Source organism: Pleurodeles waltl, chromosome 7, assembly GCF_031143425.1.
Source record: "Pleurodeles waltl isolate 20211129_DDA chromosome 7, aPleWal1.hap1.20221129, whole genome shotgun sequence".
Lineage (NCBI taxonomy): Eukaryota > Metazoa > Chordata > Amphibia > Caudata > Salamandridae > Pleurodeles > Pleurodeles waltl.
Window position 1 is genome coordinate 193,334,327 of NC_090446.1, and position 21,995 is coordinate 193,356,321.

The 21,995-nt window shown below is 38.5% G+C and overlaps 1 protein-coding gene across 2 annotated transcripts in view; it reads left to right on the plus strand.

Annotated features, from left to right (window-relative positions):
• LOC138303956 (adenosine deaminase-like) overlaps window positions 1-19,326 on the plus strand; it is a 289,137-nt gene extending 269,811 nt beyond the window's left edge. The window contains exons 8-11 of one of the 2 annotated variants that reach the window (XM_069243549.1): window positions 1,766-1,867; window positions 6,012-6,079; window positions 9,875-10,004; window positions 18,207-19,326. In XM_069243549.1, coding sequence (XP_069099650.1) covers window positions 1,766-1,867; window positions 6,012-6,079; window positions 9,875-10,004; window positions 18,207-18,311 — 405 coding nt within the window. In that variant the 3' untranslated portion in view covers window positions 18,312-19,326. The remainder of the gene's footprint in view (window positions 1-1,765; window positions 1,868-6,011; window positions 6,080-9,874; window positions 10,005-18,206) is intronic. The other variant, XM_069243550.1, reaches the window with a different exon arrangement.
• The last annotated feature ends 2,669 nt before the right edge of the window (window positions 19,327-21,995 follow it).

Here is a 21,995-nt window from a genome sequence, read left to right on the forward strand (position 1 = left end):
CACAACTTTTGGGGGCGTGTCAAAATATCCTGCACCATTAACAACACTTTAAAATTATTATTTGACATTAACCAAAGTCCAACACAATCAGGAGTAGTTACGCTGCCTAAGCTCAAATATCTTGTTATTTGATATTGAAACAAACAAGTGATTATTCTCCAAAATGGAGACCCCATACCTACCTTAAAAATATAGTTGTTTAAATAACTCTTGTTAATCTAGCACTTTCAGAAAGGAGAATTGTATTTATGTAGTTCATCCCTTCTATTTCTTAGTTTCTAAGCATCATATTCATGTTTACCACATAATAAGATAGGTTCATATTTGTTGAAGAGAAAGGTTGGAGGATGGAATAGATACATGCTTATGCCCATCCAGAGAAGTGTTGCAACCCGTCTGGTTTTTACCAGCATGACTGTTATTTTAATGTCCTAACCCATACAAAAATTAGGAAAATCACATTAAGCTAGTATTTTTTCCTCAAATCAGTACATACTTTAAACAGTAAATGAAGTGAGAAAACAATTGGTATGTGTTCTACAGAAGGCTTTATGACCCTTGACTTACAATTAAAGAAAACAACGACAGAAAGGCCATGTCAAAAACAAATACAGATGACTTCACATAATGTTGTAATTAAGTATCATGTTGGTCCATTGCAAAAATGTAAGACATGAACATATGAATGACATTTTTCTCCTAAAAGTCAGCAATCATAATCCAGACAACAGTGCAATTACTCATGCATGCTTGTGTCATGCTTGAATTATATCACAGATTTTATACATTTAAAAATAAGGAATACTAATAATTCAATGATTGCAGCATGTGTAGCTGTAGAGAGACAACATGTTAATGCCACTCTAGCCATCTAAAGTTGGGTTCAATACATTACAGGTTGTTTCTGTCAAAGTAGTTGTTTCAGTTTCGAAGTGACTTGTAGTATCTCCCCCTAAAGCCCAAAAGGTACCACAACAGATTCCACCTCAGATTTTGATTTTCAGCTGGTGAGTTCAGCATTCTTTTGACACCAAAGTGACTGCTGTGCATCAGTCCAGAAATTGTATACCAGATGATTGTGAGAAATTCCTAAATGGCATCAAGACTAACCCAGGCAACTTTGACCGCTTTGTGATATGTGATCAAAGCAGGTCATATGAGAATGACTCACATGGGGTGAGAGAAAGAAAACCACTGCATTTAAATTCTACCCCTCTTGCAATAACTACTTTCCATAGTTTGCTTGACAGAGGTTGTATTGTTGCTTTCTTCTCCTCTCCCCCCATATTCCATGCAGCCGCTTGAGAAAAGGCTAACGTTTGAAGAAGACATTTCTGAGAAAATAAAAGCATGACTAAATACTCAAAAATTGGAAAATAAATACTATCCCGCCATGTCCTCCACTATAGCTCTTCCAACCACAATTACTCCACCCAAATTCAGGAGAAGAAGCCAATAAAGTAGCAAGAAGATGCTTGGCAAGACGACAGGGTGAATATGCACTTATGTGACTCTACAAAGTGATTGTGACAGTTTAGTAATGTTTTCTAAATTTGGTCACAGAAAACCTAGGAATTTATGGTTCTAAATGGAAGTACTGTTTAATATTATAGTACTCTTTTCATATATCAAGTAAGTTGTATCTTGAAATAAAATAGTAGAACAGAAGTTATTGAGTAAAATAACTGATAAGGTTTATTCACTATCTATGTGTTACTGAACTAACTAAACAGTATATGGCTTATGGAATTGTTTTCCATTTCAGGCAGTGGAAATCTTGAAAGCAGAAAGAATTGGACATGGGTACCACACAGTTGAAGACCCCATTCTCTATAAAGAGCTAATGGAAAAGAGAATGCATTTTGAGGTATGATGCTTTTGGGCACGGTCTTCCAGAATTGTTCCTCAAAGAGCAATCGGTTGAATAAATTCAGGATAGTCACATAAAACAAGTGTAATGTATATCATAATAATCTAAATCCCCATTTATATACTAGGTGGTTATCCTAAATATTTGGAAAATATGTTGCCCTCCTGAGTCTATCCTTCTCGTAGCTGCTTGTTTCCTCCTGTGCCCTTACTCACCTCGCCATTAGATCTTAAATTATCTGTTTCATAACTAATGGTCATAGGGATGAAATTACAACCAATCCCTGATTAGACAAAACAGTTAGTGCCAATGAGCCAACACAGAGCCTCAATATGAATTGGCTAGTTATAAAGAGGTCCAAACACCAGGGAAAGTTATACATCGTGGACTCAGGCAACATCTGGTAGGAAGAGTCAGGCAAAGAAGTAGGCTAGGTTCCACAATTCAAGATGACTGTGACTTTTAGCATACCTTTCACCCATAGGCTCTTCTGGCTGATCGAGTCAGATGTATATACGTGTTATCCCATTAAAGGTATTAAAAGGAAACCATTAAATATGGGTACTAGAGGTTCACAGACATGATGACTCTAGTGAAATCTAAGTAGACATACTGTGGGATAGGAAGTGTGATTCAAGAAAATAACACCCTTCAAATGAGGGTAAATTAATGAAATGGACAAGGAAACTGTAAAGGACTACAGCCAGGCCAAAATGTACAAAGCAAATTCCATTCCAAGATGGCTGCTAAGTATAGTGAACCCAACGGGGATGAATACTGGTCAGATCTGGAAGTAAAACAAGAAAGATACAATTCAGCAGAACTGCCAAGGTTAGCCAAATTTCTAAATGTTGAGCTAACCTCAGGAGTAGGTATGCACTTCATTCCAAAATGGCCACAATGTTAAAAGAACCCAAATAGCTCATGAATGGTGCACATGTAAGAATGAACAGTGAGGTTTGGTACAGGCAGAAATAATGTCATACCCTTATGCCTAGTTGGAGCAGTTGATAGTTGTTAATAGTATACAAATCCCTAGTGAGGCTGACCTCAAGGATGAAGGATGAGCCAGGACATAGGGTCAAAAGCTAACAATGGCCTCTCTGATCACTAGCCTAGCTGTGACAGTGGTTCCAACTACATGAATGAGATACAAGTAACCAGATTTATACCACCTCAAATCAGCATGTTTCTCCAGGCAAGCAGATGTAATGAGAAGGGGCATATTAGTAGTGAGTCAGCAAGTGTGACAGGGCAGAACCTGAGCCGAAAGGTGTGGAGGTCAGGAGATAATCCTGTTAATAATCAGCCTGTTAGGAGACAGAGGAGCTTCCAGCCATGGAGGTGTATTGGCGCCTAATGTCCACCTCTCAATCCCAGAGCATTCCTAATCTTTTTACTCAGACAGTTACCTTTGTGATGCAGTGACCAAGATGGCCAGATGCGCCAATAGTACAGTCCTGGACCTCTGCAGCCCAATCTTAAGTCAGACTAAAATAATGGTGAACTTGGTCATGGATCAACACTGCTCAGGGCTTGGAAAATGGATGGTATCAGAGGAACTAAGGGGCGTATTTATAGACCCCTAGCGCCACAGGAGCATCACTTTTTTGTGATGCTCCTGTAGCGATAAGCACTGCGCCGCATTTACAAGGTGGCGTTATACCACTTTTTGTGGCTTAACGTCACCTTGTAAATACGGCCCCTTTCCACACAGCACTGTGCGTGGAAGGGGCGTTCAATGGGTGTTGCTCTGGGCGTGCCACAGCAACACCCATTGCATTTTGACGCTGCCTCAGATTTGCAAAATTTCGTAAACCTGCAGCAGCGCCAAAATCTAACAACACCCGCAAGTGTGACGTTAGCATGGCGGTATGAGGAGGAATACCTTTATTCCTCCTCGTTTTTTGCCTTTTCTATTCGTGATAATGCCAGAAATGATCGTTTATGTGTGGGAAGGTGTCGCTTCCTGCACATAAACAATCATTTGAAAATTACGCTTTGGCACTTCTGTGTGTTCTGCATTGTGCAGCAAACACAGAAGTGCCAAAGCACCATTAGTGATTGTTTATGTGCAGGAAGGTGCACCTTCCTGCACATAAAAAAATCACACCCCGCAACGCAGACATCCTTGCAAAATGGTGCAAGGATGCCTGCGTTGGCCCTGGCAGCTGAATTTCCGCCAGTTTAGAAAACAACATAGGGGTGTGCCATATTCACTTAAATACGGTGCATCCCCGTGTTTCTAAAGTAACACAGCGCGGCGCTGCACCAATTTTCCATAAATCTGGCCCGCAGAGGCTTAACCTGGGTAGGCATTGGGCTCAATACACATTTTCAATTTTGAGAGCCTAGGGAGAATATTTTTGTGAAATTTGTATATACAATACGTTATAGGGATATACACACCCCCAACATTCTTCTGATCTTGTTTGGGTGTTGGTTCCTCCAGCCATATAGGAATGCTGCCAATGACGATAAAGTGAGCAATTTAGTGAGAACCTGCCAAATCTTCCTTGGTGGTTGCTAATGTAAGTACTTTCTACACTTTTTCTACATATTTTTTCTGTTTACTTCTTTTGTTGCTTGTACACTTTTATATATGGTGCCCTTTTGGCACATGGCCTGCTCTTTCCAAATTACGCTCACGCATTAAAGGTCTCTAGGTTGAATACCTGGACCGTTACCGCCTAAGATAGGAGTAGGTGGTCCTCAACTAGATAGAAATACTGTGATGTGGGATATACCAAAGGTTTTTTATTGGATACATAGGGGAAACTACCCCTGATCCTTGGGGGAGGACTTTTGTGCTCACCCGCTCTTCTCCTAGCTAATATCCCTTGGCTTCCAATGACCCAGGAAGCTTTGGTCCACTGCACTCTCTCATGACATGGCTAAAGCACATTTGGGGAACTTTTCCCAGATGGGCATGTCCTCACCCATGCCGACGATTCATGTTTTGTGAACGCTAAATACATGGCTCACTTTGTCCTCCAATGTCTCAACAGTGTGCTACGAGCACAAATCTCCTCGAACCATTGCTTCCTGACTTCCCACCTCTGACACTCATGATAACAGACACAGACGGGGACGTTTGGTCTGTCGACTTTACCATGCCTGCATAGCCATGATGCTAGCCTGAGGTGGGAAGGTGTGAGTGAGTAGGGAACAGGACCTGGACCGCCCCTTGACCAACGCCATCTGTTATTATTGTTGTACTCAGATGAAACTGATCTCTCCCAACCATAGGCACAAGCTCTTCCATTATACATTTCAGCACAGAGCATATACTACACCAAGGGCCTTAGTTAACCAAGACCCCACCAGGTCCTCTCAATGTCCTAAGTGCCATGTAGATGGCGCAGGCTTTGCACATCTGACATGGATATGAATACACATGGGGGGTGTACTGAATCAAGGTGTTCTCACAACTGTCGTTAATGATAGACATTACCCTCTCATCTGATCGTTTTCTGGCACTTCTGAGGTATGTTAGGGATGTTCCGAAGGGAGTCTGCAGGTTCACTGCTATAGCATTATTGCTGGTCAAATTGGAAATTGCCCTGCACTGGGGTAGTGGTTTTCACCCATCTATAAATGCATGGCCAAAAAGTCTGATTTATTGTGACAATACAAGTGAAGCTTTCACCACATTGCAGCCCCCTACTGCACAACCCCAAATCATTTGGCAACCACTTGGAGATTATTTGTTAATGCTGGAAATTACAAAGCAGCCCTGACCTTCTGTATTGTATGTTATGTTGGTACCATGGACTGGACGTCATTCCCGCGTGTGTAGTGCCCAGGTACTAGGATTTTTGCAATTCTGTTTGCTGTCCCTCCTTATTTGATATAACTGTGCAACATAATGATTTGTGACTGTTTCTGATTTTCAGTTATACCTGCTACCATTCCTGATGTAACCCCGTGCTGCTTATTTTATTATCCTACGATATTGTTTTTTTCACCTTCTGTTCCTTGTTTGTTTTGAAGTTTGTCTTTGCTTAAGCAAAAAATTATAAATAAAAATAAAAAAGAAGAACACGCTAGAATGGTGATTTAGTGAACTACACTTTTTTTTTTACATATACATGTCATTCATAATCTGTGAAGAACTACCTTTGTTGTTTTTATGTCATAGGTTTGTCCCTGGTCGAGCTATCTCACAGGAGCCTGTTTAACAGACTTTGCACAGCACCCGGCAATAAGGTATTTTCCCACAATCAAATCCTATCCAAAATGTACGCTCCTTAATTTGTTTGAATCTACTCATGGAATGATGCCATCTGATTGTAATATACTCCTGCATTGCTGGAGCCCTAAGTTGAAATCATTTTTATACACTTTTTGAGTTTCTACAAAACTCTTTCCAGCTCACAATTGACAATTTTAAGACAATGCCAACCTAATGTTTACATATCAAATGTACAAAACTGTACAGATCTCTAGGGGAGTATTAACATACAGAATTTTGTAGTACATTTTCTAGTAGTACAGTTGCACTGCTAAAGTTCTACCAAATGCTATTCACAGACCTTAAAGTGCAAAGGTACACCTTATATTTTCTGTGGGAAGATCCTTACACATGTATGTTTACTACTTAGTAGTAAACATGGTAGAGGACCAGGGTAGTGGCTGGAAGAAGGGGCATACTTGCTACTGAATGGGATGGATTTAAGGAAGAGTAAGGAGTGGTTTAGAGAGTGTGTGGAAGGGGTTTAGATTAGGGCATGCACAAAAGAATAAGCCAAATTATGTTCTCAACCTGCATTTCTAAAGTAACTGCAGCTAAAAACAGAGCCAAAATAGTCATAAATTAGTCCAGCTCAGAGCTGGACTATGCCTAGCACCACACCTTGCCAAACATTGGTACTGGCATACCCTTCCATAGAAAATAAAAGATGTAAGGACTTAAAATATATCCTCATAGGAGGTAATGTTAAAATACATTATTTAAAATTGTTATAAATATAAATAAATGTGATTTAATATTCAAAATATATAAAAATAAAACATGTACTATTCAATAATGAAATATTTTACTAACTTTTTAATCTATAAATGAATATAACAGTTTTATTAAAATACAATTAAATTACTTTTAATAAATCCTAACCATCACTTTTAATATTTGTTAATGTGTAATAAAGTAATTTTTTTACTTTAGGTAGGAAATTATTTTTTAATTTAAACTTCAGACAAATACTTTTTTATTTAATCTAAAATAGTTATATTAAGTCTTGATTCAAAATTACCTGCATACATCTAGAAGTAAAATCAAAATCAGTATTATTGATAAGGAAAATTAGGTGCTGGTTTAATAAAATAGGGTGCAAGGAAGAAGCCTGTGAATATTACTGGTATACTTCAGAGGTAAAACAAGTTAAACTGACCTAAAAGAAGTGAGCCACTCAAGCACAGTACCCCCAAATATCTATATGTTTGGCATTGTGGGTGAAAAACAATTGATTGGGCTGCAGCCTTGAGTGATTGCCAGTGGCTGGGATTGATTCAAGTATTCCATCCATCACCTTGTTGTTTTTGTATATGCTAAGTACAAACAGTCTATAACATAAAATGGCATAGCTGACATTGTTGAACATTTCTGTCAGATCTAGTAAGATCAAGGCTTAGATACTACTAACATTCTTGATCAATCTTAGTTGATCTAGACCGATAAGTCTACAATCTCAGTGACAATTCCTGGGCAAAATATAGCTTGCAGTGAACGCGCAATGAATTTTCTTCTAACAAAGACTGAAACAGGGCTGGTGCTTTTCGCTCAGTAGGTTTTGCATTAAAATTATATTTCTCAAATTTAAATTAAAAAAAAATTCCCACCTAAAGTTAAAAACAATTAACAAATGTTTAAAAATTTGAAGTGATGTATATCATTTATTTGAAGTAATAAAAAAATATTTAAGAAAACATTTTGTTACATTTTGTTTAAATGAAAAAAAGTATTAACATTTTTCTAGACGTAAATTAGAATCAGGTACTCTTGTATGTACATTTTAACATATTTTATATATTAAACAATTTAAAATAATTTAATTTGACCTTATTTCCAATGGAGTTTAATTTTAATCCTCTAGCGATATTGATTTCCATGGGAGGATGTTGCATACCAGTGGTAGGCCATGTGTGGTGCTGGAGTTACTTCAACTCTGACCTGGAGTATTTTACTATCATTTGTTAACCCTATGGCTGTCGTAACTTTGGAAGTGTAGTTTGTTATTAGCAGTGTGCTTAGGGGCATATTTATGAATTAGTCATGCAGCTCAGCAAATCAACGCACCTTGCGGTGCTGTGTGACAGGGAAAGGGCAGGAATGTGCTGTATTTAACATTGTAGAGTGCATTCCTATCTTTTCCCAGAGTTGGCACACAATATTTTGCCTAGTGCCAATGCAGGCACTCTTGCACGTTCTTGCAAGGGTGCCTGGATTGTAAACAGGATTGTTTTGAGTAAGATGGGGCTCCTTTCTCTACAGAAAAAGTTGCCCTGAGGCATCTTCCCCTTTCTGTGTGTGCTGCAGAATGCAGCACACATTAAAAAAAGGAAAACACAAGGAGAAATAAACACATTTCTCCTTAATACACCTCACCTGGAGAGGTGTAGCAGTTTTGGTGTATTACCTAGTCTACCACTTACGGTAAATCTTGTAATGCATCACAATCCATGGGTGTTGTGTGGCAACACCTACACACTACCCCTGGAATGCGTCCTGGGGGCAAAGTAACATGACCAGCGATTTGTGCTGCATTGTGTTACTCCAGAATTAGCAAGCCACTCAGGGCCACGCAAAGGGGCCTTGCATGGCTTGATAAATTGCACTCAGTGGTTGCGTCATGCTTGCACCCAGTTCCATAGTGTCAAAGCAACACAACCCCTTTAATAAATATGGCCCTTACTATTCTGTGCATGTGTGCATCACTTTCTAAACCTGTCCCTAACCCCCTCTAAACCACTTTTTCCTCCTAACACCCTCCAATGAGTAGTAGGTATGTAAATTTTTTCAGCCACTCTCCCACTACTAAAATATACTTACAAGTACAGAGATGCTGCACTCAGGTGGGGTGGGTATTACTGCACAGAAACAGATAGGAGAGGTGGAGATTTAAACTCCAAACGTGTTTGTGAGTAGTATTTAGTAATACCTTTGGTATGAGTTCAAAACAACAAAATGCAGTTTGTGAATAGATCTCATTGTCTTTTTGTTGCTCCAACCACATTAAGAAATCTTTCTATATTCTGTAAAATCTATTTTTCTTTGCCTTTACTCTGAGAGCTCCTCATTAATATTTAGCAACGTAGTTCCCTAATTTTAGACTGCTCTTGGAGTTTTAATTTACTTCCATTTTGTTTCATTGTACCCTACAATATGCTGTAGACAGACAAAAAATGTAAAAGATTACAGTTAACTGGTGTGGGTAGTAATACTATGTATTTCACTACTAAAACGGCCACAAAGATTGAACCTGAACTAGCTTTTCAAACAGCACAGGTCTATTTTGGTAGATGTGGGTAGTTGTAATGAAGGAGGCAAGTTACAGAAGCTCACACACTACACAATGGTACCCGCAACTGCTGAGGGAATGGGGCCCACCTATTTAAGTATCCTCCAATCTCAATGGGCTATAATGATTTAAATCCTAGAAGCCTTGGAAACATGAAAGATTGATGAGAAAAACCTAAACATATAACACACAAATCATAGCTCAGTGAAGTGGCACAAGGTGATATGTTGCTGCAAGCAAAAACATGTAAGTGTAATCCACAATGCATCTTGTGACTAGAACATTTTTGTTTATGTCAAAAACAACAACATTTGAATGTCCCTCTCCCTCCACCAAAAGACTGTGTGCCATACACCTGACTGAAGTAGGCAAAACAAAAAAGTACATTCCTCTATGCAAGGAATGTGAAATTCTGGAATACCAGTCATGATATGTAAAATTAAAAGCAACATGTGAAAATAAAACTGATACCTTTTTTAAACAGGTTTAAGGAAGATGGAGCTAATTTCTCTTTGAACACAGATGATCCACTTATTTTTGGGTCGACGTTGGACACAGATTACACAATAGCTAAGAAGTATATGGGATTTACAGAAGAAGATTTTAAACAGCTGGTAAGTTGCTACTGTATACATTGTAACATACTGAATTGAAAGAAATGCCCCTGAAATCTACTTCAGGATAATGAAGAGGAGCCAGAGGCTACTCTTTGGAAGCTGGTCCCATCTAACAGGAATGAAAGGAATGATTGTCTGCAAAACAACACAGACAGTATTAAGTATTTGAACTTCATAAATTAACTTCTGAAGTAATCACAGTGATATATTGGTATAAATCATATCCCATAAAGGTAATGGAAGTTTGTACACATACCTGGCAAATTAAAGCACATCTCATATTTTCAAAATTAGCACCCTCAAATATCCTATGTGGGAGGGATTGAAATACCAAAGTCTTGTATTTTGCTAAGGATGAACTTGAATAAGTTCCATTTCTTCTGGTATTGTCTGTCCAAGTTAAATTACTATTTTCAGTTTTTATGTGAGTGGCCCCTATGAAGTCCTGTATCGTGTGTCAAAATTGAGGGAGAACAGGAGATGGACTGAGAGTCTCCAGGGACATTGAAAATGACCCTATAGCTGCAGGGATAATGTTATGGATTGTTTCCTGTCCAAATGTAAGCAGTCTTCTCTCCGGGAAAACAAAAATAGTCGCTAACTTTCTTCACCCCATACTATATTATGAGCAGCTGGTCCAATGGCTTAGGGAACTGTTTGCATACAAATAAAATTTCAGACATAAAATTAACAGGAGACAATACTTGAAACTGTATGCTAAGAAGGAATAAATCAATAACTTCAGTAATACCATGGAAGACTAGATTGCTGGTCACAGTTAGTATCATTTTGTGGAGCTCCTCATAAGATACAGACCAGTATAATTTGTCCTATAAAACCCTAGAAGTGTTACAACCCGTCCCTCCTTTGTGAGTAGTGCATCAGAAATAATAAGGCAAAGTTGATAAATGTGAAAAAACTTTATTCCTTGTATAAAACCCACAATATAAACTCAGATCCCTAAACATCATTGCAGTACTCCAGTTCATCATAACTTAAATTTCAACTCGGAACCAGGCAACCTCTAAGTTCCGTACACCTCTTCTCCCCTTTAACTAAGTACAACAGAAACACAATAAAATAGAAGCATTTCAGAGATGCCCAGAATATTAATAATCCAAAGTCAATTAACTTATTTGACACCTTCATGTGACCACTCCTGATGCATTGGCAAACATTACGTTTTTAATTTACCCGGTGAGATGTGAACACCACATAGCCACATCTTTATCAACATATGTATGAGAGCTACCTACAAAACATGACATTTGATCCATCATTAACCATTCCTGAAATGGAATGCTTACTTATGCAGCCCCAGCAAAAATGTTAGAGGGATACATTTGGACATCCACTTCTGCGCCCAAACAGATTATTGCACCCCCACTAAATCTACTTTAACCACCATAATTGTATTAGCAAGCCAACATCAAATCATACTATAGTTTGTTCCTCGCCGTTTTTCTACCCACCCTGTAAGAAATTGGGTGGTAGGTTATCTGGGGAGTAAAACCTGGTCAAGCAGCAACCTCAATTCCTGTCTGTGTAAGGTACAAGGAAACCCCAAATTAGCCTGTGCTCAACCCTCTTGTAGCTTGGCACAGAGCAGTCAGGCTTAAGTTGGAGGCAATGTGTAAAGCATTTGTGCATCACAGTAAAATAGTAAGAACACACCACAAAAGAACCCACAATGAAGTTAGAAAAATAAAGTATTTTTTAATAAATAAACAAGACCAAAATGAAAAAAAAATCCATTTAGTAGAACCAGAGATATTTAATTTCAATGTTTTAGGTAAAAATAGCGCCACAAGGCATAAAGTGCCTATTGTGGAAATCTGGTTGCACCAGACCCACTCAAAGCCACAAATTCAGGCTGACCGCGATGGAGCATGGGCAAGCTACAGGGCCCCAGATAGACTCACTGAACAAAAGTGCCTTCAATCCTGGTTTGCAGAGCTTTGCATGGATCCACGCTGAAGATGGGTCACTCATTTGGGGCAAATTGTTGGTTCCAAAGACCTGCAAGGCTGCAATACCAGCATTGTCGCACCTGAGAGATGAGAGGGCCTGTGCCAGGGAAGAGTTGCTCAGCTGCGGTTCTGAAGGCGATGTGGGTTGCAGCAGTGAAGCGATTCTTTGTGACGGGTCCAATCCATGCAGTGGCTGTGATGCATCCGTTCTGCTCAGGTTTGCGCCATGCAGTAGAGGAGATGTGCTGGTTCCGCTGGGTACACAGGCCGGCAGAGTGCCTTAAGGCCACTTCCAAGGGTCCAGGACTGGGGTGTCAACACTTGGCAGCGCACACTCAAATGGCAGGGTTGAGGTGCAGATGCAAGGGTGTTGGAAGTCGATTATGTCCCTGAGGATTCAGATCAGGAGGCCAGCCAAGTAACTCTTGGAGCCACTCTTGGTTCTGAGTGGTGGTGTCTAAGCTGCAGTATTTTTAGCCTGGTGCCCTGGTTTTGGAAAAATGAGAAACTTCAGACAGTGGCTTTGAAATGCAAAGAATTTCCTGCCTGCCATTGCTCTGAGCTGGCTAGATTGACAATACAGGGTCATTATAGGTCCTTTGTGTGGAAACAGGACACAGCCTATTCAGGTGTAAGTGAGGCTGTGTCCAGCTCCTACCTCCCATCCTGCCAGAGATGTGACCAGAGGCAGGCGACAGGCACCAAATGACTATAGAAAGAAAATGCCAACTTTCTAAAAAGTGGCACTTTTAGAATTGCAGTTTAAAATCCAAATTCACCATAACTTAGGATTTTAAATTGTGATTCCAGAGAAACCAAACTTCAAGGAGCTATCTCTTCCCATTCGGAAATGACACTAATAAAATGTGATAAGATAATATCCGATAGCATATTTCACAGTGCCATAGGCAGATTTTAAAACAGAATGTAATCTCTTTAAAAAATATGCTACTACATTTCAGATCAATGCCACACCACTGTCACTCTCACAAAAAACAACCTTGAAAAAATTAGAAGAACACACCAGTGACAGGAGTTTCCTCAAACAATGTCTTAATCCACTTTCAAAAGTAATTTACAATAACTACTGGGTACCTTTTTGTGTAAAACATCAGCAGATTCAGTTAATTCAGAAAATATATACAGGGTGGCCATCAACCACTGATGCTAGTCAAAAAATGTGAACTCTTCCTAATTATCACTTCTACATGACTATAATCATCGAGCCACTTCGAATTATCCTACGACCTTGTCTTGGCTAGAGAAATTTCAAGACGCTTTTCATGAGAAAGAATTAAAAGAACAGCTTGAATATATGCTAATGTCATATGACTTCCTCCAAACAAGAAACTCTAACCATCTAAGTACAATGAAGACAGGGCCAAAACCTGACAGTGTGTGGCAGAATGTAAGACTACAGCTCCAGCACCCTCCTAGAAGTAGCTGTGCACAGTATAAATCTTATTATCCATTAATTCATTCATAGTCACTCTTTAACCACAAACCTTCAACTAGCTTGAAAGTGCTGTTACTTTATTGAATCTATCTCCACATTTCAATGGAAACACAGACTTCTTACAAGATAACATAATTAACCAAAGCCACTACACATTCTTATTGATATTGCTGAGTAGTTAGATGAGCAAAACTTGTTCAGGCACCCATACCTTCCACAAACACCAATATGCATGTAGACCTATGGTGAAAGACTTTCTTTGTGCACTCGAGGTTTCAACAGTAAATCACATTTTAACCAATAAATTAGTAATTAGAAATTCAATTAAAATAATGTTAAATCTCTTTTAGTCTAGCAGGATCAAACTGTCTCCTGTTGTGAAGGATATTGATCATCTATTTGTATATAAGTGTCAAAAACAAAATATCATAATACTCTATAATACTGAAAACATCAGATAAATGCATTTTATGCAATCTAAACAATGCAAAATAATACACATTTGCACAATTCCAATTCATGTCACCCCGATAATTGTCAGCTAACATTAACCTTGGAATATTTCATAAATCAAAATCAGACAAAGAGAAAGTGATACCTTGCGACAAACTCAGTTTGTGTCTCGTTGCTTAAAATACCATGGCATTCGAGTGCCCAAGGAAAACAATCGTCATATTGGACCAACGGGTTTACCTACTGAATAACCCTGCTTTCTTACTATTAAAATCAAAGTGTATTTAGAGCACTACAAAGTGTTGCATATTATGCTATATTTTCTTAGAATATCTTATAAGGTCAAATGCATACAAGGCTATCATTTACAAAGTTCTTTAGTACCAAATAAGAAAAGTTGGGGTCAAAAAGAGTTAATCTAAAGACAGCTCAAATCTAATTACCAATTAAGGGATTTGATTGTGAATAAAATAAACAGGCATTGGAATTCCAGAGAAGAAACTTATATTATTATATATATTGTTATAAATTAAATCAAAATCACATTTGTAGGGTTCTTGGAACATACATAATTCAACATACATTCCTTCTGAGGACATCATAAATTAATGTATGTAAACCCACTCTCTTTAATAAAGGAATCAGTCTTTTGTACATATCCCTTGAGCTAAAGATCCATTAATTACTGATTGAGTAACTTTAACTTTTATTCGGTATGAAAAAAAATTCATCCATTACAATAAATAATCTTCAATACATTTGTTAAAATTAGCAATAAAACCATAAATAATAAGAACACCCATCAGGAATAAAAACATATATAACCACATACATAGAAACAATAAAATAGAAAGATTCATTCTAAAAACTCTACATTGTTACGCCAAGTAATAGCTCCCTTCAGGAATGATCCCAGCCCCTTCCACACCAATACATCTGAGGCCATCTGCAGCCACATAAAAGCAGGACGATATTGCACAAAACCCTTGGGCCTTAGGAGAGGTAATAAAAAACAAGTTCTGAATGGTGCATAAAAAACACAAAAAGTAAAATGGGGCAAGGTCTGTTGGGACACCCCATCACAGGGGCAGGGTCTAATACATTTGTCCCCATACTGACCTAACGGGAAACACAAATTACTTCTAATGATCCCCAAACGGAAACGGGTTATGAGAGACCTTTCCCTCACATCCTTTATCTCTAAGGGATAGCGCTCAGGACCTACCCACATCTTTAACATAATGAAATCCCTGATCAATTTTTTCCCTAAGGCCTCCCCCTCCCTCCTGTTCTTCTGGATTCTTAAAAAATTCTCCTTAACCCATTTCTTATCACACTTGGTCAGGCCTTCAGGATAATCAACCAAATCAGGCCGCCCCAAATCACGAGCCATCTTCCTTATGTGCATCACCCAGGGAATATTCTTTACATTGTCACAAGCCAGACAATCCTTTAAGATATCCCTATTCAGAGTGGCATGTTCGTTAGTCCAAATTGAAATCCATAGCAGAAGGGGAGCCAACTGAATAGTGTCCTGAACAAACTCAAGCTCCAGCTCCAAATGAAGGCTAAAACCAGGGATATTTTGTCCAACTCCCAATAGCCTTCTACAGAACCAATTTTCTTCCACCGTAAGGGCTCGGGAGTGTCCCTATACCCCCAACTGTTTGAGTAGTGGAACAGACATCGACATTTCTGTCAGTCAATCAATCAATCAACATTTGTAGAGCTCAACTACTCACTCTGCTGTCTCTTGTATCACATGTACTTGAGACCATCCACAGGATCATAAAAATTACAGTAGTTTCATGATGACCCATAACAGTAAAAGAAACATAGTTGCTAGTTGACAATCTCCTAGTATTCCTAAAGCACAAAGAGAGCGGTAAAGATTAAACTTTGTGTGGTACCCGGGAGAATTTGTATTATTTGATGAAGCTCCACTGGAAAAATCTATTGGGAGTCGCAGTTGGGGGTCATCGCATGTTCATGAAATGTGCACTTTAAGTCATCTAGAAACTTGATTAGAAGATTAATTCAGTACTTTTTGGCTGCTGTATTAAATGTGGATCGACCAGAGTAGCAAACTGTTCCTACATCATTTGGCAATCCACGATTTTTGGAAAGCAATATTTGTGTACTTGGCGCGAGTGTTGCAAGTACAGCTGGCCACTAGTGCTTCGCTGGTGTTGTTAGGCTATGCGCCTACCCCGAGATTAACTCCCATATATCATTATATTGCTCAATGTGTCAATGTTGGTGCCCAGATCTTTGTTGCTTCAAAGATGCAAAGCAAAGTTAATCCACTCTATTGGTGAATGGGTGTGGAAAATGAAGCAAAATAACTTTTGTGTTTTACTCGATGTGGAGGGATTGTAGGATTTAATAAAATGCGGGCTCAATTTATGATATATCAATGTGGACATTCTTTATTCTTATTGGTGAATGTAGAACAGTTCTTTTAGCTATATTATATTAACTGATTTAAATATTTATGAATGTAGAGAATATTTTATGAATTGAAGGTAAACTGTATGAAATCAATTATGGGCTAGAACTTGTCTGTTGGTGTATTGTAATTATCTATTCTGGATCTCAAAATAAAAATTAAAAAAGGATCCTGAATTTTGTAAAGATTTGCTTAAAATGTGACTTTCTTCTAAGGAATATTTTGGGCATTATGTGACGGTCATCAAACTAACAGTCATAATCATTTACACTGAAATGTGCAATCCTTTTCCAGCAACCATTGAAAAAGCTTTGTTTCAGATGAAAACTCTGTTGCAAGGCGTGCACATCTCATCTAATGATATGATTCAAGGTCAATATTTGGGATGTGGTGCATCAATAACTAACACAATCAAAAACAAATGTAGTTTTGATGCACCTTTACCTCCGTTTACCTCATCAGTTGTCATTTAAAATGAACTTCCTTCCACACAGATGTATATATGTCTTTGCTGAGGTCATGCCTCAATGCTCAGATTTTAGCAACGGACAGTCTAGTACTGAATTAAGTTTATACACAGATATGGCATAAAACAGTATATCATCTTTGAAAAGACCAACTCTCATCATACTGCCTAACAAACTGTGCCCAAAAAACTGTAAGTCTGATTACGCAGAGGTGAGAACAAAATCCATAAAAAAATGGGTAGGCTGGCTGCAACGTAACAAATGCGGTTAACAGCCCTGCCCCCCTAGCAATAAAATCTGATGTTTAGGCCACCTATAAATGTACAACAGAAAAGACATTTGAACATGTGTTAAGATCGCCTGCCAAGCAAGTTTTCTTCAGTAACTACCAAATGCCCAGATTCTACGTTTGTTGAAAGCTTTGTTTTCCTCAAAGGGTAGGTAATACAGCATTCTAAACTTGGATTGTAGAGGTAATCCGGTTGTTCAGTATAGGTAACATGTTGTATACATATTTTGGAAGTACATTCTGCCTTCCTGATGTTCTCGTGGTAGCCTTTATGTATCTGGTTTCCTCTCTTGGAGTAATTGTGCATCATTCCACTTTTGAAGAATCCCTAGAACCCTTGTCGATCTATATCCAGGTTATCGGGTAAAGCAAGCATTCCAATTATTTTTCAACCTGTAGACAAGACAGGTAGGGTTGCACAACAAACATCCAGGATTCCACGAAGCTCATCACACTAAAAAATACATTTTGCACATCATTATAGGTTGCAGTTGCGCAACAAAATCGTTTAGCCTTTGAGGTCAAGATGTTGAGTTTTATCTGTATATGAGAACTATATGAACTTGCATCAGTGGTATTAAATATCACTAGGTGTTGCAGTTACTTGATGGTCAGTGTATTTTACTGTTAAAAAGACCTATCCTAATACTTGTCTAATTTGGCATTTTTCAGCTGCAAGGACCGATACAGAGCAGATGCATGACTGCTAATCCAACTGTTCCTCATCACATACTTACGCCCGGTCAGCAGCACTAGCTGGTCAGACCTTCAGTTCATCTGGTAGCTTCAGTAGTGTCAGGAGTATCATGGGAAGGGATATTCCTATTGATGCACATGCTAGACCCTGGGAATTGTACAGCAGTCATGTCACACAGATTTTCACTGGAGGTCCTGTTTCTGAAGTACCAGTCAACTCTTTGGAAACGATTGTGAAGACAAAGAGCTGGTCCAGGAATAGTAAAGATCATCTACAAATAATTAGGGCTAATTCACACATAGGACCATATTTAGTTGAAGGCTGTAGAGGATTTTTGATGTTGTTTATTATTGCTATTATTAATTCCCACATTTGTACTAATATGAACTAAATTTTTACATTTCAACTTTTTTTGCAGAATATAAATGCCGCCCGATCCAGCTTCCTTCCAGAGAAAGAAAAGAAGGAACTTCTTACTACATTGTATGAAGCTTATGGAATGATTCTGGACACCGCCTTCTAAGCACAAGTGGAAGAAGTGAAAAGAAACCTCTCAGGCTCTTCCAGCTTTGACCCTAAGATCCAAAACCTTCTTGCATCACACTTCATTTTAAAACTGAGTTCGAAAAAACAGGAAACGGCGCGCAGAGTTTATGTCGTTGACAAACTTCCTGCTAAACAGTTATTTTGTATTGTTTCATCATGCCTTTGAACTCTACCTCAGTTAAAATGTAACTTGCGCAATTTACAAGGCAGCGTATGTTGCAGAAAAGTTACAAGTGCAGTATGTGTTCCGATTCTAGATAATACATCATTTTAGGATGTGCAAAATTATATTTTCATGGCAAAGGTGCGTGAAGGTTTTAGCAATGACTGATCGTAGCATTGCAAAGTTTGTGTACTTTGTACAACTATGTCTGACAGTGAAGTTACCTGCAAGAACTATATTAGCAGGATGTTTCAGCAAGTTGGTTATTGCTGTGTTTTTTGCTCACAAAATAATAATGTAAGAGGGTTCTTTTCCGATAATTTTTTAAACTTCAGAAATTTCCTAAAGTTCATGAATTTGGCAGCGTTTTTAAAAAAACATTACAGAGCAAAGGTGAGCTAAATTTGATATGTTCAGCCACATATGAGTTTAGTTCTGTACTCTATTAAGAGATTTTTCAGAAATGAGCCCCTATTATAAAAATAAAACACTTTCCATCTAGCAAACAAAATTGTTATGTTTCTGTAGTAATACTCAGTCTCCCGAGTATTCCATCACCTTAGTTGGGTTGTTCTCCAGTGTCCCTGAGGCCTAAAGGTGCAAGAGCTGAAGCGGAGATGCTGGTTCTATAGTGCACGAGGAATACGTGCTGAGGTTCCATACATTAAGATTTACCAGTCTATCTCTATAACAGAAATCAGTCAGTACTGCCACTGCACACGTTTTTATCATCAAAATCAACTATTCAAAGAAATCAACCAAAACTATTACCAAATTCCATAAAAAAAAAAAAAAATGTGAACAAATCAATAAACTGCTTTTATCTTCAGGACGATGTCTGCAGCGGATGTGTTCGCTATGCTTAGGAGCCGAATTCACAGATCATTTTGGACTGTGATTTCCAGGACTCGTGTGCAGCTCAGCCCAGATTTGATCCCACTTACAAAGATTTTTTTTTTTTTAATGAATCAAGACTTGCAAACTTGTGGGATGCCCTTGTAGCCTATTCATAAGGTGCATGAGCTGCATAAAATTGATGTTCATCTTTAAAAAAGAGTACTGCCAATGTTTGTTGATATGTAGGGTGTTGAGGAACATTCTCTAAATTTGAACAATGCTTAAAAATGAAACTAAATATTGAGTCGAACTAAGTGAACTGTGAACCTGGCAGGTAATGCTCTCATTGACGTGGAGCATGTCAAACCAGTCTCCATAAATGGGAGACAAAATGGGTATCCTGCTCAGAATTAGATGACCACCATACAAGTACGTACTTGCCTGGTGAAACTGCAACGGCCTAAACATACGATTCTACACCAGTGTAGTTCAGGTGCAGGGACCAAAAGGGTCAGTCAGACATTATCCTTGAAGAACCGTGGTAGAAACAAAATATGGTTAGTTAATGTTCCAATGTTGTGAAACGAATGTCACAGAAAGCTTGATGAGTTATGTAGAGGGATGTGCACCAGAAAGGTGTAGTTCCTTCAAACAGTGACAGCTCCATTTGTTGATTACTTTGTTTATAGTCCTTTTAAAATGCATAAAGTATGAAGTGGAATATTAACATCAGATATATATTAATTCTAAAGGACATGAAAGAAGAACATATCAATCTTCTTTAAAGTTGAGAACGTCAAACTCCTACATCTGTAACCTCATTCGATCCAACTTAAAATCAAATGCAGCCAACAGGTGGGAATGTATCCTATGATCTGCAGGTTGCACACATTTCTGCAGCATGTTCATGAATTCTTTGAGCTGTCTTACAGTGATAACCTCAACTAGCGTTGCACTATACGAAGATACTTTGCCCATAATCAATGAGGAACAATGTACCTTCCACTTGTGAATTTAATGGTTAGAAGGTTGTAGGTTCCACAGGTTAACTTACTTTAATTTATTATAGAGGTCACACACACATAATTAAATAAAAATAAAATATTTTCACATTCCCAATCTTTCTCTACCTAATGAAGCCCCATATCCCACTGAGTTTTTCTCTTCAGTCATGCATTTTGACCCTCAATCTTTGTAATGTCCTTATCCTTCCAATTATCGTTGATATCTTGCACACCAGCGACCGAAATATCCCTATCCCATCATGTTGCAACCTGGTAATGACAGTACTCTAGGCATACCAACTCTTGTGCACATTGATGCTGCTGGAAGCTACAGTCAGAGTAAAATTTAGTAGGTTGCAAAAATACATGTTAGAAGAATGTTGGGCGGCTCCTGAGCCAAAGAAGGAGAGGACGGTGTCGGCGGCAGGAGGCAAATTGCAGTGCTGGATTTCAAACTGAAGTTAATCATAGGGCAGGGAAGCCTTATTTCAACATTGATTACAGTGGTTGTGGTAGAGATCTATACATAGATTTAAGCCAATATGCAGTTTAAACTTTGGTAAATTGATTAATTGGCCTGTGCAGGAAATCCTCCACTTCCGTAACTACTTGTTGCATCCCCTATAACAAAACAAATTTACCTGTACTTTTACTTCTGGACCCCACTTTTAAGCGATTCAAGGCCAGCAGATGGAACAGTTCCTATTAAAGTAGAAATTATTATTATAAAGGCCTGTGTTTCTGTTATTCAGTAGGTTTCTGATATGAACAAAAGAAGCATCTAACGAACAGTACGAGACTCCACTTAAAAGCAATAAAATCTTAAACTTCTCCAACTACCTCCACATAGGAAATAAAATAAAGTGGGGAATGAAATAAAATAAAGAGGAAATGAAATAAAATAAAGTGGGGAATGGGTTTGCTGCTGTTAGGATGCGATTTTACCCTCCGGACCCGCATTGAAATGCGCTCCATCATGTGGAAAGGTGAGCCTCGGGTTGAAAGCCGCCCAGCACTTCTAGAGGATTTCAAGAAGGCACAGTAGCTGTCAAAGTGTGTTATGCTTCTGCTCTTACTGGAGAAGTTGAACTACAAGGTTCTGAACTGTCTTTATGCCAAATGTATAAGTAGTCATAGAGACCTATAGTCTGACGTCTAGCTGGATATAATACTAGGTATGATTGATTCTTTGGTATTCAGCAATAAGAGCTTCAATATCAGATGGATGTTAAACCAGGCCTCAATGTTACCGTTACCTGGTACCATTGACACTATTTACTAATTATTACAGGTATGACGGCCAAAATGGAGACTGATATGCAGCACACACTATTACTGGGTGATTCTCTATATATTTTTAACAAATTCCAGGCCTTTGCCGGAAAAGCAAGTGGTCATACTGGGTTTGGTATTAGTAGGTGCTATAATATTGCCTAGCAGGATCATTCGTGGTAACTACTTATTATCAAGCAGAGTGGTACTAACCCTGAAAACCATGATGTGGTACCACTACACACTTCTTGTAATGATGACCTAAACATCTAAGTTAATAGCACCCATTTCCTAGCTGGTATGGTCCCGGCCAAGCAATCATTTCAACCATGAGAAAGTTACATTAGATAAAACAGATACATTGTCCTTTGAATGCAAGTAACTG